Source organism: Narcine bancroftii, chromosome 2, assembly GCF_036971445.1.
Source record: "Narcine bancroftii isolate sNarBan1 chromosome 2, sNarBan1.hap1, whole genome shotgun sequence".
Lineage (NCBI taxonomy): Eukaryota > Metazoa > Chordata > Chondrichthyes > Torpediniformes > Narcinidae > Narcine > Narcine bancroftii.
In genome coordinates, this window is record NC_091470.1 from 257283467 (window position 1) to 257311341 (window position 27875).

The following is a 27875-nucleotide window of genomic DNA, read 5'->3' on the forward strand; positions in this document are numbered from 1 at the left end:
CTGGGCTGGACTAGCGTAAGAGAAAGTCAGTGCACAGAGGAGGAGGAGGAGGAAACGCGACCAAGGACACCGTGCAGCCTGTTAGATTACGCACGGTTGAAGTGGGAGGAATTGGTTCACCCCGGGGCGCGCAAGAGACGAACTGCGAATGCATGCATGCAAAAAAAAGGACGAGTGCGAGTATTTTAAACATATTTATTTATTTTACTAACAGACGGGTCCAACATTGATGCTGAAATAAATCTTCACCAGTTGAGAGAATAATATTTTAACCCTCTGGAGTTGGGACTGAAGATCTGGGCCAGACCAGAGACGAAAAGTTTTGCAGTTTTTTTTGGGAAGCGTCCTCTTTTCTGCACCAACTTTTACCCGGCTCTGGGACGTGTACGTGCCGAACGATCCAAGTTGCCCCAGAGCACGAGATGAACATTGACTCTATCCTGAGACTTGAATTGTGAAGACCTCACACATCCATACACACACACACACACACACACACACACACGGGACAACTGAGCTTCGAGAGCGAGACCACTTCAATAAGAGGAAATAGCGAGGTGGGTGAATTACGTTTTAATTACCCGACGTACAAGATTTTTTATTTCTTACTTATTTGCTCCATATTGCGAATTCCAGCATATGCAGAGTTTTAAGATGATTTTTTAAGAGATTTTGTCGCGGTTGGCCACAGTAACTGTCCTCATTCTCGGTGACAGGTTGGGAAGGGAACGCCGCCCGGGTACAAGAACGGGTTTCTTGTTAAACCTTACAGCGTCGGTGTACGGAAGGGTTATTCAGGCTTAGCCTCCCGTCCGACGATGGTCTTTCAGCGCCACCCCCACCCCCTTCCTGAACTCACATCTGGAAATTGCAGCAAGAAAGAAAGAGGGGGAATAACTCGCACTTTGCTTGAGACTAGCCCGGTTTTCAAAGAAACTGCAAGAATTGGAGTGAGACTTATTTGACCTGTTTAATCTTCAAACTTTTTAGCCCGTTAATTAACTCGTCCGATGTGAAGTGAACAATGCATTTCAAACCATCTTTATTTTACCGCCGTGTGCAAAACAGTTGGAACACCCATTAAGTCATGTTGAGGCATAATTGGATTTGGAGGCGGGACAGGATTTTGTTCCATGTGAAAACTGGGATACATTTGCAAGTTGTGTCCTGCAGGAAATCAAAGACTGAAAGGTAAAAGTGGGGGTCGGGAGGCCGGTGGGGGGGTTGGATTCGCTTCATTGAGCCCAGAAAGTGCATCAAGCTTTGCAGAAGTGCGGGAACGTGCGTGGGACAACTTCCAGCCCATGCAACAAGTGTGCTGGAGAAACTCAGCGACTTCCAGCCTGCCCTTCTCTCCTATTGTGGGACCACCTTGTGGCGCCGGCCAGAAGGGAAACGCCCACCCCGCCTCCTTTAAACGCGTCACAATCCCTGCCCACGTCACGCCCAGCCCTGCGATTGGCTGGCTGCCAAGGGATTTCCCCTCGGGATTCGGGAGCCCCCGGGAGTGACGCGCGAGCAAGCGTAGTGGCAGCGAGGAGATCCAATGGCTGAACATTGGCCAGGCGTTGAAACTTGCTCCGAGCTCAGTCCCGCTGAGTTCCTCCAGCTGATTGAGTTTTGCAACAGATTTCAGGGACTGCAGTCTCTCGCGTCTCTCCAAAGTCTTCATCCCGATTAAATGCTCAATTATTTTTTTTGCCATCTTCTGAATTTTCCCAATGACTTCATCCCAGCTGCTCAACATCTCAATTTATTGCAGATTCGACACTATTAAAATTCCCAGCCACTGAGCACTCCCATGGATTAAATATCCCCGCTACCAACCTCACTATGCCAGATTGGAAAGCAAACTTTGTTTGCCCAACAAGATTTTGCACCACGTTTTCGGGCTAGGACACGCTTTCACACTTTTAAACCAGTGAAGGAAAATAATCCTGCAATGACCATGCTAATCAAGTTGTCCTGATGTAAGGTCATGGACCTACACACTAACCCGTTTCACTCTCCACAGGTGCTGCCTGGTCTTGTTGAGTCTTTCCAACATTTTCAGCCCCTATTGCAGTTAAACAACGTTTGTTTGTCCATTCCAATGCCGCTGCATTAGTGTTGGCAGCATGTTACCCAGTTGCTGCTGAGCTTTGAATGGACTGAATTATAGTTTTGCTTCAATACAATATTCAGCTAAGTGACCAACCCTGCCTCGTGAATTGACAGACATCTCAGGATTTGTCAGATGGATTATATTTGGCATCGCATGTTTAAAAACTTTACAAAGAAAGTAGTGTTTCTCAAAAGCCAAAGGGTGTGCAGGCGTGGAACTCAATTCATTTAAAGATAGATGCAATTGAGTTTATCCAAAATGAGCTGAGTGCTGGCCATTTTAGAATTCTGTCGTGCTCTGAATCTGCCTTTGAGTTTCTCTGTTGCAGTGTAAGGTTAAATCCTTGGTTATTTACTGGTCCTCAGAAATAAAACGAGGAGTGTGATTATAATCGCTTAACTGGGGTTTGCGTGGTGTGGATTGTGTGCAGGGAATTAAGCATTGCCATCAATATGTCAATAGGTACCCAGTTCACTGCAAAGGAGAGGGGATTGTAAGGGAATTCTGATTCAATAAAAAGGTGAATGAACATTATATTGACTGTATTGAATTACAGGACAGGAAGAGACAATTGGAACCAGCTGGTGTTTATTCTCCACTGCAGATCCTCAATGATCCCACTCAGTTCGTTAATTCACCTCCACTCTCTGATCAACTCACTGAAAGCTTATTTAAGGGGACAGATTATTAGTTATACTACAAGAGTTAAGAAACAATATATGGCAGAGAGTTTAGAGTTGGAGAAACAAATTGTTGAGTTAGAGAAGGAATTTCAGAAAGATGTGACAGGATTTTTTTTTAAAAAGCGGCTCTGGCAAACTTGAAATTACGTTATGATACATTGCAAACTTATCAATTTGAGCGTTTAATTAATCGATCGCTCTCTGATCAACCGATCTGACTCATTAAAATGTCAGCAGAGCTCCTCTAGGTTACAATCAATTGATTTCCAACTCCTTATCGGGAAGTGAAATTACTTGGGATCTGTAAAGTTCGAGGCTATTTAGAATTAAGACTGGAGCTATAGAGCCTTGATTGTTCCATACACAGTTGCTGGGTTAGTTCAGCGAATCAGATCCAGATGTGACCCTTAACTCCCCATCTGCAGGGTGGGACTTTCAGAAGAGGCTGTGATTACTGTTCACAGATGGCCCCGATTTCCCTCCGAGTTTGATTGGAACATTATTAAAAAATAAAAAGAGAGCTTCTCTCTTCGCTTAGAGAAGGTATAACGCAGGGCAAACTAACATGACGTGTGGAGCCATCTGCTGTCATTGTGCAAGGCCGCCCCTTGCTCAACACTAACAACACCTCTCAAGTTGCAGCACTATTACTACGTGGAGGCAATCATTCCCTTCAATAAGACGACAAAAACTCATTAGTGCACTCAGGAAGGTTTGCAATGGGAATAGCATTCTGGTCATTCATGAGGATGTGTAAGGTGCTATACAGTTCCAAGCCTTTCTATGACCTGGTGCTAGAGGTATTATGATTTGTCAAGATAGTTCGTTGTCACCTACTCTCGTTCAAAACTTGCAAAATTTAATGTAGGAAATCCACTGTTATGACCACAAGAGTGACCAGGTCCTCAGGGTTAATGGGTGGGGAGGGAAATCTAGAGCAAAAAACAATCACTGGAGGAACTCGGTGGATCAGGCAGCATCCATGGAGGGAATAGTCAGTCGACTTTTTGGGGGGGGTTCAGACCCTGCCTCAAGGCTGTGAAACAGATGGAAGCGAGGGAAGGTGTTAGGAGGTGATTATGTGCACAGGAGAAGGATGAGGGATAAATGGGCAGATGGAGGCCAGGGAATGCCTTCAGCTTTGCTCCAAAGTGCCACACACGTTGTGCAAGGAGACTTCTTCCGCTGTGTGCGTCCACTGAATATTTTCTGTGAGATTCGAACTCACGATCTGGCACAGAGAACACTGAACCAGTGCACTGGCTCCATGACCAGTCACCATACTGTCCATTCTGGCAAGTATTCAGTATATTGTGGGATCACTGCTTAGGCCAAACTCAAGTTACTTCAGAAAATAATTACAGGCCAGCAGACGATATTACTGATTTGGATCAAGATCCTGGATGATTAATGCATATCAAGTTTCATCATCTAAATGCTTGTAAACCCAGGATTTGTTGTTTTAGTACTTCAGACAGCTCTGGGGTTTTTCTCTCTGCAACCCACTGTATTTAAATTAATGATCATTTCACACAAAAAAACATAAAATTGGAGGAGGTGGAGGGATCCATGGACACTTAATCACCCTTTCATGCAATGAAAAAGCCCGACTGTAAAGGCAGAGGTTCTCTGCCTTTACGTGAGGGGACTTACCTTCTTGAATGCACCGTGGCCACCTCCGAGGTGCCGACTACGATCCCTCTTGGAGAAAGATAATTGGCAGAGCGCAGCACTCTACCGCCTGGCTTGGATGTGCCTTTGTGGCTGGTTAGGGGCAGACTGATGACAGCTCCGGAGGCGCTACAAGGTACCGTTCGTAATGAATGTGGCGCAGGAGCAGCCTTTTATGGATCCTCCATGAAAGGTAAGTTCCATGTTTCCACTCTGTGTTATAGCCAGCCTCCACATGGAGGCCTGGCATGAAAGGTTCTAGTATCTCAAGAGGGGAACTCACTTCTCAGTGGAGGTGCCAAACTTGTGACATCTCTTTGTGTATCTTTACAAGGCAAACAAAAGTCAACACATATTGTAAATGACAATGAAGGAACCTTGAATCTTGAAATGCTGGAAGATCTCAACCAGTCAAGCAGCCTCTGCAGAAGAGGGAATTGATGTTTGGGGACAGGCAAAAACTCTTCTCAAAATCGTCATGCCAATGGCAAGCAATAGATTTCTTGTGTACTTTGTGTTCTTGAAAGTAAAGGGTTATTCAACAATGGTAACACATTTACCAGACTTTATTTCAGGGGACGATTCGTCACTTTGACTGATGACGTTATTGAGATTGTGTTTAACTGCATTAAGTTTGTGAAGTTTCTCCTGAGTGATCCTGTTAGTTGAATAACTGCACGTGATTCACCAACTTTTTAATACCAAAAAGCTTTGATGTGAATTTTATGAATGGGGTCTGCAGATAAGCATGTTTTGTGTTTACAATGGCACCAAGAAGCAATGAAAACTATTTGAAAAATAACTACATTTGTTCCTCCACGGGCAGATTTTGAACCTCATCCTTTGAGAGTATACGTCCCCTGTGCTATCCCCACATCATGGTTGACCTCCTACCTCAGTTCTACCTTCCTGCGCAATCCCCACCTCTTGAGGCCACACTCAGGCTGAATGGGGAAAATGATGATACAAAAAAACCCGCAAGGTATGATGATTTCCTCAATGGAGCGAACTCACAGAATAAATTCTACATTTTTATAGTATCTTTTTTATGATGGTTCTTAACATCACCTAATTCCTTGAAATGTTTTGTTGACCCATACTAACTGCCATTCTCCCAGACCTCTCTCAGCGTTGAGGCTGGGAAGCATTGTGAGCTCGCTTTGGGAGACGCAATCTGCCATGCCTTTTGTTAGTGTGCGGAGACTATCTGAATGCCCTTCCTCCCCATTGCTGATGTTTCCAGTTGTTCCCAGTTGACCCTGCATGGAATTGGAACATAGGATACTTCCATGGCATTAGGCAATCCAGATATCCAGAGGATAGGCCTTCTGGGTCATTGCTGAATAATTCTATTAGCTGAGCAATTGCAATAAAAAAGATAAACTAGACCGAGGCAGGAATGTTGTTTCCACAGGTAAATGAGAGTAGAATTAGGGGATATAACTTCAAGATTTAGGATGAAAATGAGGAGCAACTGATTCTCCCAAAGTTTCAAGGTTCAGATTTGTTGTCAGAGTACATATATGACATTACATAAAACCCTGGGATTCTTGTTCTTGCGAGTCAGGCAGAGTTCCTACTCAAGAAAATACAAAAGAGAAAAATCTAACCAAGGAAAGAAATGTAAACAAACTAATTGTGCAATGCAGAAAAAAAAATGGGTAATAAATAAAATGCAAAGTAAGAGTTCTTAAAAGAGTCTATAATTAGGCATTCAGCATACATACAGCATGAGAACAGGCCATTTCAGCCCATGAGTCCGTGCTGCCAAAATTATACCCAAGTAACCTACTTCCTGATACATTTCAAAATTGAATTTTTTGTTAGGAATCTGATGGTGGAAGGGTGGCAACTGTTCCTGAACTTGATGGCACAAGTCTTGTCACACCTATACCTCTTTCCTGATGTCAGCAGTGAGAATAGAGCATGCCCTGGGTGGTACGGATCCTTGATGATTGCTGCTGCTCTCTGATATGTAGATATTTTCGATGGTGGGCAGAGTTTTGCCTGTGATGTACTGGGCTGTGTTCACTACCTTTTGCAGGGCTTCCTGCTCAGATGTACTGGTGCCCCTCCACCAGGCTGTGATGCAGCCAGTCAGCACACCTGTAGAAGTCTGCCAAGGTTTCCAATGCCATACCAAATTGCGGCAAAAAAAAAACAGGAGTGTCTACAGAATTCTTTGCACAAGGAAGCTGCAGGGGCTGCCTCATTCAATATTTTTAAGACCGTTGAGATAGCTTGTTGTGTAATAGTGAATTAAGGGTTTAGGGGGAAAGCAGGCAGGTAGGTGGAGGAGCTGAGTCCATATCCAGATTAGCCATGATTTTATTGAATGGCGGAGCAGGCTTGACGGGCCAGATGGCCAACTCCTGCTCCTGTTTCTCATGTTTTTATGATATTTGGCAGTTATTTTAGAATAATCCACAATCTGGAGACCATCCAGGGCTTATGATTCCATGAAGGAATGTGGGAGAAATGTTTTACCGCTGAGCAGAGGAACATAGGGTCTTTGTCCTGCAGGGCTCGTGAGGTAAAGAGCAAAGGTAGATTGAAAGGAAACCTGGATAAGCAGAAAGGAAGTCAAAGTAGACGAATAAGAAGGAGATGAAAAGGGGTGGAAGAGCAACATTTGCATCGAGCAGCTGGAATTGTTTTGCTGTTGGACATTCTACGTAATGAGTTACATCTTGGGAGTGCTGTCCAATACAGATGTTTCACTTGTTCATCTCAGTACACTTATGAAAAAGTTACAACTCTGGAGAAGATTAGTTCTGAGGAGATGCTGTTGAGACGAAGGCTTTTTTTGGAATAGAGGAGGCGACTGGAGATATAGTTAAGACATGTAACATGGTGGGAAGTAGAGAAAGAATAAAGAGGAGAAGAAAGTAGAGCAGCTGGGGGAGGAAATGGAGAGGAGTTGGTGAGGAAAGGTGGGTCTGAAGAGTGGTGAGAGGTCACCTCACTTCCCTACAGGGTGGTGGAGGCAGAAAGCAACATCATGGTTTGAATGGCCTGGTGACCACTGGATTGTAGGACCACAGGCTGAGAGCTGGCAGGACGAGAACAGCCCCGTTTTTCCCCATATAGACATTTTGGACCTTGGGCTCATCAGATTCCATGGGTCAATTCAGGGAAGTGAAGGATATGAGGTAACTTAATGGAGGCATGCAAGATTATGAGGGGCAGCCAGCACTTTTTTTCCTGGGATTAAAAATAGCAAATACCAGAGGACATCTGTTAAGTGAGTAGAGGAAAATTTAGGGGCGATGTCAGAGGTAAGATTTTTACTCAGGGGGGCGGGGGGGTGGTGTATGGAATAGGTTGGGCTGGAGGCTGGAACAATGCAGTATGGGCATTCAAAAGACTCTTAGGCATAGAGATGAAAGAAAAATGGAAGGTTATGGTTGTTGGGTCATGACAGATAAGGCTGTTGTGGAGTAGGTTTACAAAATCATGAGAGAAATAGATCAGGTGAACACAGTCTTTTTTCAGAGTAGGGGAATTGGTAACCAGAGGGCATAGGCTTAAGGTGAGGGGGACGATAGATTTAACAGAAATCTGAGGAGTAAATTTTTTTTACATGGGGGTGGTGATTGTGCGAAACAAGCTGCTAGAGGAGGTGGTTGATTGCGACGTTAAAGGGAAAAAAATCAACAAAGAATTGGATAGCATGGTTTGGGGAATATGGGCCAAATGCAGGCAAGTGGAGCTAGTGTGGATGGGACACTTTGGTCGGCATGGCAAGTTGGGCCGAAGGGCCTGTTTCAACACTGTATGACTCCATCACTCAACATAGGTCAGCACAATATCATGATCTGTAGAGCCTGTTCTGTGCTGACAAAAATGGAAGCTTGGAGCTTGGATCAAGACATTGGAATAATGACTTCTAATCAAAGCATCTATTTCAATTTGCTCCTTCACTTGTACAACTCAGTGCACATTAAACATCATTGTCATTTCTGGATGCACCTTTCAAAGATTTGCCATAAAAGCTCATCAAAACATAATGCATATTTCCTCATTATGTTCCATTTTTCTCACAAAGGATTTGAAAACTCTCACCAATGTACCGTACACCTGAATGGTTATTGAGTATTAATTTTTGGAAGTTTAGCCCTCAGGCAATGGACAAACCGAAATCCTTCTGCACTATGAACCTGGCCCAATGTTTGATTAATATTCCCTTCTAACTGAGAGGTCAGGAGACAAGAGACTCACAGTCGGGAGTCACACACTCCCGTGTTTGCGACCATGAAGTGATTTTGCTTTAATCAACAAATGTTGTAACTGCCCCGATGATTTGGAGCAGAGGTCTGCCTGCCAGATGGGGGTAATGACATTTCAACGTGTGCCTCCTCCGAGGCAACAGATGAATAAACACATTGAATGGCCAAAGGAAAAATGAATAATGAAATATTTGCCTGAACGTAGCTTCTGTTGTATAATTGAGTCCAGTGTCCCTTTGATGATAGGGAAGGTGAGGGGGTGGAGACTGAAACATAAACCCATCTACCACTCTGGCTGCAGACTGCAGGAAGTTGGTTAGTCATTTCATTAAAAAAAGGTTGACGTTGTTCAGAAGGCTCCAGCTAAATTGATTTAAATCACTTTCCCATTTCCAATCGATGCTTTGCCAACAAGTACCATCTTGAGATATCTTGAATTGACAAGGCAGTAGCCTTGCCCTCATGAATGCATTGTGTGTGCCCTCGGAGAGATACCGCAAGAAAGGAGGCACATCGGCTCACTCAGTCTCTGCTGGCCTTTGTCCAAGATTAACCTTATTCTCCCCAAACTCCCATCCGCGACCCTGCCCTTCCCAACCCAACCCCACCCCCACCCCCGATGAATTCTTCCACAGTTTACAGCGGCCAATTAACCAACAACCCCCTTAAGTCTTTGGGACGCGGGAGCAAACTAGCGCACCCAAAGGAAACCCGTGCAGTCATGGGGAGAACATGCAAACTTCATACAGTCAGCACCGGAGGATTGAACCTGACTCACTGCCGCTGTTAGGCAGCTGGGTGCAAGGATATAAAACCTGGACCCACACATGTAGGATCGAAATGGTTTCTGTGGAAATGTGTGTATCGAATCAGATTGCATGGAACAGTACAGCACAGGAACAGGCCCTTCTGCCCACATATCTGTGCTGAGCATGAAGTCCAAATCAAACTAAAACTCTTCTGTTTTTACTTAAGAAATATCCCTCCATCCTGTTTATGTTCATTAGTCTATTGAGAAACCTCTGAAACGCCACTACCGTATCTGCTTCTACCACTACCCCTGGCAGCCTGTTCCAGGCACCCACCACTCTGTATAAAAAAAACCTTTCTCTAACATCTTCCCTAAACTTTGCTCCATTCACCTTAAACATGTCCTCTGTCATTAGCCATTGTCACCGCAGGGAAAAGGTGCTGGCTGCCCGCTCTGTCTCGGCCCCTCATAATCTTATACACTTTTTAAACAGAAATTGCAACTCCTTCCACAAAAATACATTCTTATCTATCAGTTAACAATTTTAAAACTTGCTCCATTTAATGGACAAGAGCCTTAAAGGTTGAAGATCAGGAACACAGAAGCATAGGTCACGTACAGACAGATATATAGTTGTGTTCAGCACAGACATTGTGGGCTGAAGGACCTGTTCCAGCATTGCGCTCTACATTCTAGCAAATTGAGTCATGATATAAGACCAATCTTAAGGAACTGTGTGGCCTCCTCCTGTTCATACAGATGCTGCAACTGTGGCTGGGCAGCCAATAGAATCAGCGTTGTTTGAAAACACGTCAGATCGCCTGGAATCTGATGGTAAACTGCTCAGGAGCAATGAATGAAACAGGAAGACCAAAGTGTTATTTTCCTCCCAACCAGTGCCTATGTATTGGAGGGGAGTGCCAGCAGGAAGACTGCAGTAGCCATGCTCCTGTCTGGCTGCCTATATTTATCGGGTCTTGGCCTGTGTTTCATGTTGTACTATTGGTTTTTCCATGTCTCTGTTTATGTTACCTTTTAAGAGACAGTGTTCTTTCTGTTCGCTTTAACACTCTGCCTTTCCCTTTTCGAAAATGCTTCAACATTAAACTGGCATATGATACAAAATTCATAAAGTTATGAGAGGTGGTGGTAGGGTAGACAGCCAGAATCTTTTTCCAGGGTAAAAATGTCACATGCTCAAGAGCATGAATTAAACGAGTTTACAGGAGATGTGCAGGACAATTTTTTTTTGAGCTGGGATGGGAGACTGGATTTCATTACCAAGGGTGGTGGTGAAGCCTGGTACAATAAGGACATTCAACAGACTCTTAGATAGGCACATGGAAATAAAGGATTATGCGTGCAAGATAGGGAAGGGTTGGGTTGTGTAGTCAGTTTACATAGGTCAGCACAACATCTTGGGCTGAAGGGCCTATAATGTGCTTTAATGTTGTCCATAGCGTTTGTGTAGCCTCTTCCCATGACAGGGCTAGGCCCTGCTCTGAAACTTCTGCATCCTTGTTCTGAGTTCCCCTCATCTGGGAAACATAGTTTTCTCCAATCTACAAAGCACTCTCAACATCCCAAGCAGATTACAGGGAAGATGACCTCTCATCATTTCACCCCCCTTAGCCCTTGTTCTGAAATCGAACCTCCCTATGAGGGATGGTGTCAATGGAAACGACGAGGACAAGGGAGAGGGAGTGAAGTGCAGAGTGATGGTGTCAATGGAGAGGATAGGTCAAGGGTGGCGATGAATGAGAGGAGGAAGTAAGGTTCAGAGTGAGAGGTGGAGAGCAAGGAGAAAGGGAGAGGAAAAGATTTAAAAGGAGAAGAGAGTTGGAAAGCAAGAGTGCAAGGGAGTAGCAGAGATGGAAAAATATAAGGGGAGGTGAAAAAGAGGGAGAGAGTGAAGGGAAACAGTATTTAGAGAGGAGGGAAGGTGAAAGTGAGGCAGCGTGGGATAGAGAGGGGTGAGAGAGAATGAGAGATGGTGGGGTAGGGGGGGTGGGAATTATTGGAATGGCTGAGAACAAGATTTATACTTGCAACTAAAAATGGACCATAACCAAGAAAAACTAGGTGATCTTGGATGTGTTAAGAAGAGGTTATCTTTCAGGTATTACAGATGGGGAAGCATTATCAATGATTTGTTACACCCTGGGAATTAACCCCTGCTCCTCTGGCCCCACAGATGCGCTGCAAAAGCTTCTCCTCCATCCTGCGAATTGTGGGAACCACCCTGTTCGGCCTGGCACTTCTAGTGGGCATCGCAGCGGCTTACATCGTGGGTTATCAGTTCATTGCCACGGACAACTATTACTTTTCCTTTGGACTCTATGGAGCTATCTTAGCCCTTCACCTTCTCATCCAAAGCCTCTTTGCTTTCTTGGAGCACCGAAAGATGAAGCGTTCGCTGGAAACCCCCATCAAATTGAACAAGACAGTGGCCCTCTGTATCGCCGCCTACCAGGAGGACCCAGACTACTTGAGGAAGTGCCTGCTGTCCGTCAAGAGGCTGACCTACCCGGGGATGAGTGTAGTCATGGTCATCGATGGGAACAACGAGGACGACCTCTACATGATGGAGATATTCAGGGAGGTGATGGGGAGAGACCGTTCAGTCAGCTACCTGTGGAAGAGCAACTTCCATGAGCGAGGTCCTGGGGAGAGTGAAGAGTCCCACAGAGAGAGCATGCAGCACCTCACTGGGCTGATCAGATCGAACAAGAGCGTCTGCGTCATGCAGAAATGGGGAGGCAAGCGTGAAGTAATGTACACTGCGTTCAAGGCACTTGGTCGGACTGTGGATTATGTACAAGTAAGGCCACCTGTCCTTGGAAATGGTTTCATTCAACTTGTGTGTCCATGAAAGAATATCTTGTGCATTACAGTCCATCCAGCAAAACTCACATTGTTTGTTTGGTCAGTTTTACTGTTACTTTAGAATAACAGGTTGTTCTGGACCATGAGCCTGCACCACCCAAACAAACACACTTACTCACCCCATATGCTTTTGGAGGGTGGGAGGAAACTAGAGCACTCAGACAAAACCCATTCAGGTCATACAAACTCCTTATAGACAGCGGTGATTCGAGCCCAGCTCACTGATGCTGTCATGGTATCGCTGTCAAACAGAAGGGTGGTACAATATAAATGTTTTATAATTTTGAGGTTCATCACACGAACAGGCCTTCCAGCCTACAAGCAAACACTGCAAAAATACCTGTACATCCATGTGACCAATTAACCGGCCAACCCCATATGTCTTTGGAATGGAAGTGGGGGTGGGGGGGGGTGAGGAACTGGAGCACTTGGGGAAACATGCAGGTCAGGAAAGAAAGTGCAAACTCCTTACAGATAGCGTCGGATTCCATGCCAGGTCAATGGCGTTATAGTAGTGTTGTGCTAACTGCTATACAAACCGTATCTACACTGTTTGTGTAGAGCATCTTGGGTGTAGTCAGTGTAGTATAATCTAGGTATAGTTAGGGTAGTGTATACAAGGTACAGTTAGTGTAGTATGAGGTATCCTGGCTATTGATTGTGTAGCCTATCCCGAATATGGCTCATATATCTTATCCCAGGTACGGTTAGTGTAGGGTATCCCGAATACAGATATGTATCCTATCCCAGGTACGGTTAGTGTAGCGTATCCCAGGTATGGTTAGTGTATCCTAATCCAGGCCCAATTAGTGTAGCGTATTCCAAGTACGGTTAGGGCTTTCCTGGGTATGGTTATTATTATCTTAACCTAGTTACAGTTAGTGTAGCCTATCCTGGGTATGGTTAGAAAAACAGAATGTTGGAGAAACTCAGCAGGTCAAACGGTATACTCAACATTTAGGGCTTGATCAAACCTTGATGAAGGGTGCCCGAACATAATGCTGAGAGGGTAGCCCTTCATCAAGGTATGAAAAAATGTAGGCAGGTGCCCGGACATCATGGTGGTGGGGGGAGGAGCACAGTCCCAAAAGCAGGTGCTTATAGGTAGACAAATCGGAGCCTTCATCGGAGAGACCGGAAACAAACTGGGAGATCGCTTCACTGAGAACCTTCGCTCTGTCTGCATCAGTGACAGGGATCTCCCAGTGAACAACCACTTCAATTCCATGCCCCCCCCCCCCCCCACTCCCATGCTCACACATCACTCCATGGCCTCATGTACTGTCCCACCAAGACCACCTGTTAATTGGGGGAGCAACACTTAATTTTCTGTCTGGGCACGCTCCAAACGGATGCCATTACCATTGACTTCTCAGGTTTCTACTAGCCTTCTCTCCATTCTCCCTCCCTTCTCTTTCCCTTGGTCTTCTTTCCTCCAGCCCTCCACCCCCTTCCTTCTCCATTCACAGAGCCATCCCTCCTCCCCCTGCTTGCTGCTGCTGTGCAGTCCTTCCATTATCCACTTATAAGCTTCTGCCTTTGGGACTGTGCCTCTCCACCCACCATATTGTTCAGGTTCCTGCCTACATTTTGCTCATACCTTGATGAAGGTCTAAAGTCTGAAACATTGGTTATGTATCTTTATCCTTGCTATATAAAGTATAATGTTTGACCTGCTGAGTTTCTCCAGTATTGTGTTTTTACTTCAACCATGGTGTCTGTTTTACCTGGGTGCAGTTAGTGTGGTGTATCACGGAGTACAGTTTGTGTGGCCTATCCCAAGTACGGTTAGTGGAGTAACCTATCTCGGTTATGGTTAGTGAGGCCTATACTGGGTGTGGTTAGTGAGACATATTCCGAGAACTGTTAGAGTAGCCTTTCCTGAGTACAGTTAGTGTATCCTATCCTATCCTGGGAATGGTTAGTTTGGTGTATCACTGAGTACAATGATTTGATTATAACTCCTCCAGCAGTGGATGATACCATACACATTATATACCTCCCACTCCGGCACTATGGAAACCATCTCGAGAGCATAAGCTGCCAAACCTCTGGGATGTCTGGTTTCCCACAAGATGCCGTGTTATTAGCCACCACCGACCGGCTGGAAGCTTATTAATAGCTAGCACTGGTTGGAAGGAGAGAGCTCAACCTATTTGCAGTCTGGTGCTTCGCCCAACAGTACAGAGCAATTACAAGAATCTCTCCGACAGTGGTTCAACCAGCACAGTTTTGAAATAAACAGCGCTCTGCCCCCACTCTCCATCAAGGGGTTCTGCTTCCAAAACAAGTCTAGACACTATGGCCTCAGGTCAGCAAGAGGGTCAAAACTTAGCCTGGGCTGCTTTGCACACTACCCCCCTACTGCACTAGTCCTAAGGGAGATGTTCCTTGTCCTCTCTGATGTATCAGTCTCCAGTAGGTACAGTGGATCAGTACACATCGCTGCAAGCCTTTGTTGGCATGGTCAACAAGACTAGCAGGGTCTCTACACAGTTATAATCCAGCTGAGAGAAGTAAATCACAAAATTCTGTAGACACCGTGGTTGAAGTAAAAGCACACAACGCTGGAGAAGCTTAGCAGGTCAAGCAGGGTCCTTTATGTAGCAAGGATAAAGATACAGAACCAACATTTTGAGCTTAGCCCTTCATCAAAGTACGAAGGGCTCAAGCTGAAATATAATCCACCTGAAATCATCTTGTTTTGTTTCTTCCTGCAAAGCAGCATCTTCTGAATTGCAAAGATGTTGATGTTGTCAGGGCAAATTTTAGTCTGTGATAAAAACAGGCTATTATGCACTTTGCTCCTTGCTGCCGACTCACCTCCCCTATCCTACCCCACCCTTCCCCTCCCCATCTCACCCCACCCTTCCCCCTCCCCATCTCACCCCACCCTTCCCCCTCCCCATCTCACCCCTCCCCTCCCCTCCCCATCTTACCCCACCCTTCCCCCTCCCCATCTCACCCCACCCTTCCCCCTCCCCATCTCACCCCACCCTTCCCCCTCCCCATCTCACCCCTCCCCTCCTCGCCCCATCTCACCCTTCCTCGCCCCATCTCACCCCACCCTTCCCCCTCCCCATCTCACCCCTCCCCTCCTCACCCCATCTCACCCCTCCTCGCCCCATCTCACCCCACCCTTCCCCCTCCCCATCTCACCCCACCCTTCCCCCTCCCCTATCCTACCCCACCCTTCCCCCTCCCCATCTCACCCCTCCCCTCCTCGCCCCATCTCACCCCACCCTTCCCCCTCCCCATCTCACCCCTCCCCTCCTCGCCCCATCTCACCCCACCCTTCCCCCTCCCCATCTCACCCCTCCCCTCCTCGCCCCATCTCACCCCTCCTCGCCCCATCTCACCCCACCCTTCCCCCTCCCCATCTCACCCCACCCTTCCCCCTCCCCTATCCTACCCCACCCTTCCCCCTCCCCATCTCACCCCTCCCCTCCTCGCCCCATCTCACCCCACCCTTCCCCCTCCCCATCTCACCCCTCCCCTCCTCGCCCCATCTCACCCCACCCTTCCCCCTCCCCATCTCACCCCTCCCCTCCTCGCCCCATCTCACCCCACCCTTCCCCCTCCCATCTCACCCCTCCCCTCCTCGCCCCATCTCACCCCTCCTCGCCCCATCTCACCCCTCCTCGCCCCATCTCACCCCTCCTCGCCCCATCTCACCCCTCCTCGCCCCATCTCACCCCTCCTCGCCCCATCTCACCCCTCCTCGCCCCATCTCACCCCTCCCACTCCCACATCCTTCCCATCTCATCCCTCCCCTTCTCTCCCCATCTCAATTTCCCACTCCCACATCCTTCCCATCTCATCCCTCCCCTTCTCACCCCTCCCATTTCACCCCTCCCCTTCTCTTCCCATCTCAACCCTCCCATTCCCACATCCCTCCCATCTCACCCCTCCGATTTCACCCCTCCCCTTCTCTCCCCATCTCAATTTCCCACTCCCACATCCCTCCCATCTCACCATTCCTCTTCTCTCCCCATCTCACCTCTCACACTCCAACACCCCTCCCATTCTCACCCCTTCCCCTTTCTCTCCCTCACCCCTCCTACTCCCTATCATCATTCCACCTCATCTCACCTCTTATCACACCCCTCCCCTCCTAGACCCCTCCACCTTCCTCACCCCTCCCTCTCCCCTTCGTATCCCCTCCCCATCTCCCTCTCTCCTCATCCCACCACTCTCACACACCTCTCCATCTCACCCCTCTCCATCATTCTACTCCCCATCTCATGCCTCCCCTCAATTCACTTTCCACACCCTTTCTCATCACTCCTTCCTCTCCTCCACTCATTAATCCACTCACCCCTCCCCCTCCCACACAATCCTTCTCATCTCAACCCTCCAAAGGAAGTTGTCGAGGCGGGGACAATTGTTTCATTCAAATGACATTCAGACAGGTACCTGGATAGGAGAGGCTCAGGGGAATATCAGATGAATGGGACTAGTTGGGTCAGCATGGGTAGGTTGGGCTGAAGGGTTAGCTTCCAATGACACTACAGACAGTTCTGAGGCAATGAGGGAAAGCAGGGCATCTGAAGTTGTTGAATTCCATATCCTGCAGGTTGCAACATTTCCAGTCAGAAGGTGAGGTGTAGACCCCCTCCATGAGCTGATTGTAATCGTATAGGAAACCACAAAGAGAAAAGTGGGAGTTGCATGGAGAATTAAAGTAACAGGCAACATGAAGTTTTGGGTTGCACCTGTGGACAGAACACAGGTGTTCAACAGAGTGGTCACCCAGTCTGCATTTGGATTCTCCAACATAGAAGAGACACAATTGGAAGAGGCTTGGCAGGCCGCACAGTATCCATGGGAAGTCCAAGGTAGTCAACATTAGGAGTGTTAAGTCAGGCAGACGCTCAGATAAAAAGGTGGGGAAACAAACAGAAAGGGGGAGAAGCCCACACGGATAAATTGTTAAAGCTGTCTGGTTGGAGAATGCCCAGATGGAATGTAAGACATTGTTCCTCCAATTTTCAGATGGCTACAGTTTGGCAGTATGTGAGGCCATGGAAAGACATGTCGAGGTGGCAATGTCTTTGAGGAATGAGAAGCTGGAGGGACTCATGGGTAGAAATAGTCAGTCAATGTTTCGAGTCAGCACCATAATGGAAAGAAGTCTTGATAAAGTGTCCAAACCCGAAGCATTGACTGACCATCTCTCTCCACGGATCCTGTCTGATCCTCTGATTCCCACTAGCCTCTCAGTGTTACCTTGGGATTTTTTACTGATTAGGAGGTTGCTTGATCTGGGGAGGGAGATAGTTTCCTTGCACCTTTGCTCTGTCCACTGCAACAGCAAAGATAACCAGTGCCCAAGCATTTCAATTCCACACTCGATTCCAACGTGCCTATCCATAGCCTCGTACTGAGAAACTCAAGTCACCTGAGAATTAGGAGTAACAGCTAATATTTTGTCTTGGGTCTTGTAAGTCTCCAACCAGATAGTATTAACATCGACCTCCAATTTCCATTAACCCCTTCCTCTCTCCTCTATTTTCTGGCCCCTCTGTCTCCTTTCCTCTTTCTCCCCACCCCTTCCCTCCTTCTCCCATCAGAGGGCTAGCCTCTGCCCTCACCCCTCAGCTTTTTTTTCTCTTCTACCCTCCTACCTGTATCCACCTATGACCTCTTACCTGTTAACCTGTGCTCTTCCCCTGGCCCCTTCCTCCTTCCTCCCCACCTTTTTATTCAGGCACCTGTCTGTTTTTGCTTATGCCTGACTAAGGCTTGAGAATCCTTGATTACCCTCTACTTCTATGAATGGTGTGTGACCTGCTGAATTTCTACAGCATGTTTGTGTAATGCACCAGGCACCAGCATCTGCAAACTTCCATGTTTAACTCAAGTGCTTCCTGAAATGTGCAGATTGTGGGTTCTCCACTGTGAACTATGAACCTTCTGTGATACAGAGGTCATCAAGAACCCATTCCTCTGCTGATGTCAAAGCAAAGCCTGTCTAACTGTAAATAAACTGATACCTCTCGAGTTCATTGACACAATGAAATTGAGTGCAGTTGACAGGACTTTTGATGTAGCAACATGATTCTTCCTCAGTAAATGTGTTCCAGATTGATTCTGTCATCAGCTAATGTGAATGGGGAAATATATTGATCTGCAGTGAGGGTGGAAGGAGATTGTGGTAAATGGCTTTCAGATTGCAATAAATCTTTGCAATTGTTTCCAGGCTCCAGAAAGCACAAGACAAAGCCTTCATCTAATAGCCCTTCATCTAATTCTAGGGCATTACAATTATCGTAGCAGTTAGTGCAGTGCTATTACAGTGCCAGGAACCTGGCTTTGAATTCACTGCTATCTAGGGGTTTGTACGTTTGCCCTGTGACCATGTGAGCTTCCTCCAGGTGCTCTGGTTTTCTCCCACGTGCCAAAGATGTAGAGAGGTCAGTATGTTAATTAGGTGTATTTGGGCAGTGCATGCTCATGGTCCAGAAGGTCCTTGCTGTATGTCTGAATCAAACAAAATTAATTCAGTGACTCCCCACAAACAGCCCAGGGATGTCCATCGTTGTCAGAGCCAAGTAGGTTCCAGGGTTTGATCCCATGCTGTGATTCCACAGGGTGGTTTTCACAAGACCTGGTTTCAATCATAATGTGCTGGCTACCTGACTAGTCCCCCCAGGTATCAGGAGTTTTCTGCTCTCCCACCCTCGAGGTCTGTAATCTCCCTCTCATTAACTCCCAAATTCCCTGCCTTACATCTTACCCACTCCCGAGCTTTCTCATTCACTCTCTCCGCTCTGACTCTCCTCTCAACCTCTCCCATCCCCTTTCTCCCTCCCTCTCTACTCCCACTCTCTCTCCTCCCTCCTCTCCCTCTCCCCATTGACCCTTTCTCCTCCCTCCTCTCCCTCTCCCCATTGACCCTCTCTCCTCACCTCCACTCAACCGCACCCTCTCTCCCACCCATCTTCTCTCCTCTCCCCTCCTTTTCTTTACTCCCATTCTCTCTTCCTCTACCCACTTCTCCTTCACTCTCCCCTCTTTCCCCTTCCTCTCTCCACTCTGTCTCTCTCCCTCTCCCAACATCTATCTCTTCCCCCATTTGGACTCCCACTCTCTCTCTCTCTCTCCACTCCTGCTCTCCCTAATCCTTGTCTCTCCCCTCTCCCACTCCTGAGCTCTTTCCCTCAGAGTCCTTTACAATAATATAAACATGAGGAAGAATGCTTGTTGTTAAATGATAACATCCTTTTGCATCAGTGTTCAACGCAGCTCAATAACAGAGTTAATGAAGCCACAAAGATGTACAGCTCAGAGGCAGGCCCTTCAGCCCACTGAGTCCATGCCAGCTATCAACCACCCCTTTACATCAATCCTGCCCTAACCCATTTTATTCTCCCCATCTTCCATCGACTCCCTCCCACCCCATATTTTATCACTTACCAGGGGCAGTTAATCTATTGACCAACGTGTCCTTGGGATGAGGGAGGAAACTGTAGCACCTGGGAGAAGCCCACACGGCCACAGGGAGAACATGTGTACTCTACACAGACAGTGCCAGAGGTGTGGATTGAAATGAGATCATTGTGGTCAGCATTAAAGGCCTTGATATGGGGCTATTTCATTTAACTCTGTGTTGAATGGTAAGTCACGAGAAACACAAGGGATTTCCAATGCATCAGCTGTTCATTGTGCTGACCAAGTGGATCAGTGTTGGCACAGGTCTGAGCAAAGGGAAGGTCACCAAAGCCAATGAACAGAGTAAGCCAAGACTACTCCAACTGGAAGCAATGTTTGTGGTCAGTCAATACTGATCTCTTACTTCGGTATCAGCTGCTTGTAGGACAGGCATGAGACATCAGTGGATGCCCTGCCAAAGCAGTGGAATCTCGTCTCCTCACCAACATCCCCAATCCTTTCCTGACACCTTAACTATGATCTAATCAATGCCTCCAGGATCACTGAAGAGAGGGACAGGCAGGGTAGTTAGGCCAAACAGCCTGTTTCTGTTGTATCACCCCTCAGTCTTCATTCTTGTGTTACTGTCACCCGGCCACAATCATGTTTTACAACCTCTTCGGAAACCACTTTATGGAAGTTGGTGGGAGCTGGTTTTGGAAGTGGGGGACAGACGACAGGCATTGGTGTGCATGTGGACCCGACGAGATGCATGGTTGCAAGAACGAATTCTGTAAGCGTTAATTCAGTTTCCCTTTTCTCCACAGGTGTGCGATTCAGATACAATGTTGGACCCTGCTGCCACGGTGGAAATGGTTAAGATTCTAGAAGAAGATCCGATGGTGGGTGGAGTCGGTGGCGATGTCCAGGTACAAGCTAATTATGTCTGCTCATGAAACTGCATCATGCCTGTTAGCAATGGTGGAGAGTTGGATGACTTCTGCTGGTCATTGGGAGGCAGTATGGAAGGGTTGGGGTGACCCAGCCCCTCCATGACAGACCATCCACCATGACTGCAGTGTAGAATGAATGACCTGGCTGTAACTGATGTTAATGCAAGGGATCCTGTGTTCTGTGGTGGCATCATTCATAGGTTGAAAGAAAGAGAGGAGATCGGTCAAGGGTGAACAGTTAAATGTTTAAAGGGTGGCGAGGTTAACACAATGCTATTAGGGCCCAGCAACTCAGTTCAAATCCGACACAGTTCATAAGAGTATGTAAGGACATTTTCCCCATACCTGCGTAGGTTTTCTCCGGGTGCTCTGGTTTCCTCCCAGCCATCAAAAAAGTAGGTTAATTAATGTATTTGGGAGAACACGCCTGTGGGCTGGAAGGGCCCACTTCCATGCCTTATGTCTAAATTTAAAGGAAACTTTGGGGGAGTCTCCTTCACACAGAGAGTGGTGAGAGGGTTGAATGAGCTGCCAGCTGAAGTGGTAAATGCAGGCTCGATCTGACATTTAAGAAAAAATTTGGATAGATACATAGATGGGGGAGGGGATATGGAGAGATGTGGTCCAGGTGCAGGTCAATGAGACTGGCCTGACTAGAAGGGCCAAAGGGCCTGTTTCTCTGCTGTAGTTCTCTATGGTGCCTTCCTTCATGCCTTCTGATGAGCAGAGGTAGGGTGGAGGTTGCAGGGACTTGAGATGAAAGTGGGGTTGAAATGGGACAGTTGAGGAGGGTGGGAAACTTCCATCCATCTTCAGAGGTTTGAGAGAGTGACTGGCTCCAGCTTCCCCTTTGCAAGGTCCTGCTGCCTTTTGGACAATGTGTTGCTGGATCTCAGTATGAAGAAGCATTCTCCCACTGGTCCTTCTATTCCCTTTTGTTATCCTCAATGCACCTCATTCTTCATTGAGATGATTGAAACTCCCCTCAAACTTCCCTGCTTTTTTGAAGACACCCTCACCTCCTCTGTGGACTGAGCTGCATCTTCCCCACTGCCAGGAGCGATGGGTGGAGACAGAGATAAACTCAGGATCACCTCCATCCCAGCAGACAGTGGGGGGGAGTGTTTGGGGAGAACTGCACCCCCCTCCATCCCAGGGTGGCACGGTTAGTGTACCGGTTAGCACAATGCTATTGCACTGCAAGCACGCAAATCTGGCTCTGTCTGTAAAGGCTTTGTATGTTCTCCCCTATGTCCACTTGCATTTCCTTGGGTTGCTTCGGTTCCTTCCACCCTCCAAAGTGTATAGAGTTGGTAGGTTTATTTGTCACGAGTGTATTTGAGAGGCCCCCAGAAGGGCCTGTTATCATGCTGTGTCTCTAATTTATAATTGGCTAAGGTCTTTGGTTTTTTTTGCTTTTTCCTATTGGCCATGGGCTGAAACATCCCAAACATGGATTGGAGATTTCCCATCTAGCCCCAGTGTCTGGTTGTGGTGCTGGGACCACCCCCCCCCCCCCCCCCCACCTCACCTTGTACAGATCTTGAGATGCCAGTTCCATAGACTGGCATCAGAGCTTGGCCACAAGAGAGCTGCGGTTCGTGGCTGACTGCTGCTTCCCTTCCCTCTGCGTCTTGCCAGCCTGGTCTCAGGCCCCCACAGGAGAACTCCTGAACAAGATGGCATGGCTTGGTGGATTGCAGAAGCCATTTACTGAAAGAATCTCTGCGATAAAGCACCACAGCCACATGGAGAAGAGGCTGAGGTTGTCCTCCTTACAGCAGGGAAGGTTAAGTGGGGGGGATCTATTCATCTCAATATGATAAACCTGTTCGGTGAAGAATAAGAACTGATTGAAAATGGGTAACAAAATAGGGCCAGATCAGCAGGTGAGGATGGGGAGGGCAGAACAACCAAGAGGGGAGAGTTTTTCTTGACACTGAGCTGCTCTGACCCAGGAACATACTGCCTGAAAAGGGCAGTATAAGCCAGTTCTTGCAAAAGGGGAAGAAGGAATAAGGCTGGAAAGCATGGGCAGGGTGTAGAGGAAGAGCAGACAGAAGCCTGGGCCCATCTGTGAGTTTCCTCCTTTGTTTCGATGTGGCCAACCAGCTGTGCCAGAGCAGGAGAGCACAGTCTCTATGGCTGTACCAAATGCTGATTACCGCTCCTGTCATCAAACCATGCGATTTAGGTGCAGGAGGCCATTCAGCCCTTCAAGTCTACATTCAATACGATCATCGCTGATGATACAGCCCAGTGGCCAACTCCTGCTTTCTTTTCTTACCCCTTGACCCCTTTAGCCGTAAAAACCACATCCAACTCCCTTCTGGATATATTAATTGGAATGGCCTCAACAATTTTCTGTGGAAGGAAGCCTCACAAGTTCACAACTCTCTGAGTGAAGAAGTTTCTCCACATCACAGCCCTAAAGCACTTCCTCCCTCTCCTTTGACTGTGACCCCTTGTTCTGTACTTCCCTGAGATCAGGAACATTCTTCTTGCATTTGCCTGTCTTGTCATGTCAGAATTTTGTATGTCTCAATGAAATTCCCTCATTCTTCTAAATTCCAGTAAATATAACCCTTCCTACGTCAGTCCTGCCATCCCAGAAATCAGTCTGGTGATCCTTCACTGCACCCCATCAATAGCAAGATTTCCTTCCTCAGATTAGGTGAGGAGGAGCAGACAGAAGCCTGCGCCCATTTGGCACAAAATACTCAAGGTGGGGCCTCACCAAGCCCCCAAATAGCAGCAGTAAGAAGTCCCTGCCTCTGTATCCAAAACTTTCACAATAATGGCACATGCACTTCACTGCCTTCACTGCCTGCTGTACCTTTATTTCAACCTTCACTGTGACACCGAGGTCTTGTTGCACCTCCCCTTCTCAATTCTCACCTTATAACCTGCCTTCCTGTTATTGCCACCAAAGTGGCGAACATTGCGTTTATCTACATACGATTGCCCACTCTTCTCATCTGTCAAAGCCGCCCTGAAGCCTCTTGGAAAATCACTCACACACGGCTGAGTGTCATCTGCCAACACAGATAATGCAAGGAGCCAATGGTGTGGTCTGACTGACATCAGTGGTTGCAAGCAGTACCAGCAACAACCAAGCTGTCCAAGATTTTCACCCAGTTCCTTCTGGTTAGAGGGTGTCAGTCTGTGCACAATACCCTCACCTTACAGGGGCTTCAGATCCTGCCCCAGAGGCTTGAACATATAACCGTGGGCTGGATCTCCAGCACAGTACAGAGGTAATGAATGAAAGCTTTCACATGAATCTTTAAAAATCCATGGCAGCATTTCCAAAAATAACAGGGTGGTTTCATCTCCTGTTGCCATTGGTTCTCTCTCAATCACCAAATTAGATTCATACAGTAGTACAACACAAAAACAGGCCTTGCATCCACCATCCACCCAGTTATATACATCATAAAACAGTGCAGACCCTTTGGCCCACAAAGTGCCAATTTGCGGAAACCTAATCCACCACAATCTAATTTTCCCTTCCCTCACACCCAGAACCCTCTATTTTACATCCATGTGTCTATCAAAGAATGTCCCTATTGTACCAGCCTCCACCACCCTACCCTACCTACTCCGTGATGTCTCCCTTAACCTTTCCTCCGCTCATCTTAAATGGATGTCCTCTGATATTGGCCATTGCTGCCCCAAGAGAAAGGGGTTGGCTGTCTTGAAAGGAAATTTTGACAGTGATATGTAGAATGCTCTGTAGATGCAATGTAGACCCTGTTGATTGATGTTTAGTAATGCTCGAATTTTGTTGCCAATCAACAGATTCTCAACAAGTATGACTCATGGATTTCGTTCCTCAGCAGTGTCAGGTACTGGATGGCTTTTAACATTGAGCGGGCCTGCCAGTCGTACTTTGGCTGTGTGCAATGTATCAGTGGGCCCCTGGGTATGTACAGGAATGACCTCCTGCACCAGTTCATGGAAGACTGGTACAACCAGGAGTTCCTGGGCTCGCAATGCAGCTTTGGTGATGACAGGCACCTCACCAACCGGGTGCTCAGCCTGGGCTATGCCACCAAGTACACTGCGAGATCAAAGTGCCTCACCGAGACCCCAACGCAATACCTGAGGTGGCTGAACCAGCAAACCCGCTGGAGCAAATCCTACTTCCGGGAGTGGTTGTACAATGCCCTGTGGTTTCACAAGCACCACCTGTGGATGACATATGAGGCAGTCATCACTGGGTTCTTCCCCTTCTTCCTCATCGCCACCGTCATCCAGCTGTTCTACCGGGGACGCATCTGGAACATCCTCCTCTTTCTCCTCACTGTTCAGCTGGTGGGCCTCATCAAGTCGTCCTTCGCCAGCTGCCTGAGGGGCAACATCGTGATGGTCTTCATGTCCCTCTACTCCATGCTGTACATGTCCAGCCTACTTCCAGCCAAAATGTTTGCCATCGCCACAATAAACAAGGCAGGGTGGGGTACATCGGGAAGGAAGACCATCGTGGTAAACTTCATTGGGTTGATCCCCGTGTCCTTGTGGTTCAGCATCCTTCTGGGGGGGTTGATTTACACCATATACAATGAGACGCAGGACCCCTTCTCCCAGTCTGAGCAGACGGTTCTTATCATTGGGGCAATTCTCTATGCCTGCTACTGGGTTCTGCTGTTAACCCTCTATGTTGTGTTAATCACCAAATGTTGTAGGCAAAGAAAGGAGCAGAATTACGACATGGTGCTTGATGTATGACGTTTACCTGCACATGGATCTTTACCATTGATTGGCAAGTTGGACAGTTCCAGTTCCAAATCTGAGAGCGTTGTCCAGGCAACGCCCCTGCGGGATATGAACCATTGCTGCTTTGATAACCAGAAATGCAATCGGGTTTGCGCGGCTCTTGCCAAAGAAACTTTAAAAGTACGCGAGATCCACATGCAATTCAGGCTGAAGGCATTAAATCTGTGTGGAACGATGGCTGGTTCTGATGTCGCTGCACTTTGTTTCTCTGGACAAAATGCTTGATGGTGCTTCAGAATTACCTCACTGACAGTATTTGTGGATGGCGAGGTGGGGGGGCCAATGTTTGAAACGATTCAATCCCTCATCCCTCCACCACCTCAGCTAATCCATCGTCAATCAAAGCCATACAGATAGAATGAAAGTGAGCAGGTCCTGACTTGTATGTTTGCTTACCCATGGAAAGAGCCTCTTGTCGGGTTTTTATGTGTAAAGTTTACTTTATATTTGCATTGTTTGGACTAGCAGACTGAAGAGATTTGAATTTTCCATATCTTTTTATGTATTATTTTTGTTTTAATAATGAATCCAAAAAAAGTTTTTATTGCAAAATGTTAAATTTTTGCTTGAACGATTTATGTGAATATCTGAACAAAAATGTGAAAAATTTGAGAATCTGATCTAGTTCTGATGTGGCAGTTGAATAAAATTGACAGCAAGTCATTGCCTCCACTCTCAGCAAGTGAAAGTGCAGCTGGTCTCCAGTCAAGCACAGAAGTGAGACTGGAAAATGTGTCCGTGTCCTGCCGCAGTATGTTTCTGATTTTTAATTTGTTTGATCCAAATGTATAATTGGCAGGGTTAGTGTAGGGCAACACTATCAGAGTGCCAGGGACCCAGGTTCGAATCTGCCACTGTCGGAAAGGAGTTTGTACGTTCTCCCCGTGACCTGCGTGGGTTTCCACCCACGTTCCAAAGACGTGCGGGGTTAGTGGGTTAATTGGTCTCGTGTGTGTATTTGGGCGGTGTGGGCCGGAAAGGCTTGCTGTACCTCTAAATTTAAAAAATATATATATTATTATACACTGGCTGCTCAGTGGTGGTTCAATGACCATATTTGGGCCAGTTTGGAATCCAAATTTGAGATCCCACAGCTGTCCACCACTTGACATTGACCACTTGGCTGGGAGTAGGAGTACTTTACAGAACAACACCTTGTTCAGGGGTGGGCTAAAAAGAGGGGGAGGACCAACAGGTATTCTCCTGTGAGAGTTAATCCAAATGCACAGTCCATTGCCTGCTGAAGATAAGTGAAGATGCAAAACAAAAATCCTGTGGGCCAAATCTAATCCCATTGACATAGTGTGCTCCACCTTTATCCAAGGTCTTGGATTTAATGAAGAACAATTGCATACCACTATTAGAATAGAAACAAACCCCAGATTAAATGTAAGGTCGTACATGAACTATTCCAAGGTGAGATGCACTGCAAGAAATGAGTAAAAATCAAAGGTTTGGACTCTTTCCATTTTTCAACAGAAAGATTTATCTGACCTGTTTTTGTCCATCCTCAGTCAGTCAGACAACAATGTCTGTACAGCTCATTGACGCATTTCATGAACAAGATCGCAAAACGCACACAAAGACCTGTCCAAAGTCATTTTTCTTTTGAAGGATGTCATTCTTGTGTCTCTCTTTGGCTGGGGATGGGAGAAGGGTGGAAGTAAACATCTATGATTTCTATCCATTGTGTATAATTGTTATTGAGTGTGCAAGAAATTTTGAGTAAGAGGTGGAATCCATAGGTTTGTTTCTGGGATTGTGAATAACTGCATTGTGTCTGCTAAACATTGACTTTTGTTTACATTTTCTAGTTAAAATTGACTGCATTTTATGGTAATTATATAAAAATGATACTTTTCTTGATATATTCAGCGGTATTGAATTTTTTTTTAAAGAAGATAATTTTTGACATGTTATTGCCAATAATAACCAAAAATGTACATGCAAATCATTAAATCTCATAAATTTGCAAACATTTGACAAGTCTTTATGTAGCCTGTATCATTCCCCGTAGAATGTTAACACAGCTCCCTATATTTATTTAAGCAAAGTTATTACATATTCCAAAATGCAGATTGTATTAGATAAAGTTATGAATCCTACATGAATAAATATTTTTGATAACACAGGACATTTGTTTATTCTTTACCTCACAAGGTTCAAGGTTCCTTTTCTCATGACATAATATATTAAAAATGTAGCGTATATGATATACTTTAACTTTTGCCTGCCAGAAGGCAGACAAAGAGTCGCCTTTAGTATTGTCCAGCATCCCTTATAGTAAGAGAAAAAGGGAAGCAAAAGAAGAGTCCCTGTAAAGTCACTAAATGTCCCTGGATTCACCTCCTGCAGCTTCTTGCAGTCGCATAGACTCCTGTTTGAGGTAATAATAAAATAATGTAATAAAAGAGGTAAGTGCTCTCTCAGTACACTGAATCTGTA

The 27875-nt window shown here is 46.5% G+C and overlaps 1 protein-coding gene across 4 annotated transcripts; it reads left to right on the top strand.

The window, feature by feature from the left end:
- Positions 1 to 27556, top strand: has2 (hyaluronan synthase 2). Of its 4 annotated transcripts, XM_069920936.1 has the most exons (6): positions 1 to 557; positions 717 to 1191; positions 5285 to 5440; positions 11633 to 12259; positions 20526 to 20627; positions 24453 to 27556. In XM_069920936.1, exons 4-6 carry the CDS (start codon positions 11633 to 11635, stop codon positions 25380 to 25382), a joined length of 1659 nt encoding a protein of 552 aa, XP_069777037.1. In that variant the 5' UTR covers positions 1 to 557; positions 717 to 1191; positions 5285 to 5440; the 3' UTR covers positions 25383 to 27556. The 4 variants fall into 4 exon arrangements, with proteins under 4 accessions (XP_069777037.1, XP_069777038.1, XP_069777036.1 ...); XM_069920937.1 differs by lacking the exon at positions 5285 to 5440; XM_069920935.1 differs by lacking the exon at positions 717 to 1191.
- Positions 27557 to 27875: the final 319 nt, after the last annotated feature.

Excerpts from the sequence above, each read along its gene's own strand:
- has2 (XM_069920936.1), top strand. The coding sequence starts at position 11,633 with ATGCGCTGCAAAAGCTTCTCCTCCATCCTGCGAATTGTGGGAACCACC. Across the intron at positions 12,260-20,525 it reads GGACTGTGGATTATGTACAA|GTGTGCGATTCAGATACAAT; the intron begins GTAAGGCCACCT and ends TTTTCTCCACAG. Across the intron at positions 20,628-24,452 it reads GAGTCGGTGGCGATGTCCAG|ATTCTCAACAAGTATGACTC; the intron begins GTACAAGCTAAT and ends GCCAATCAACAG.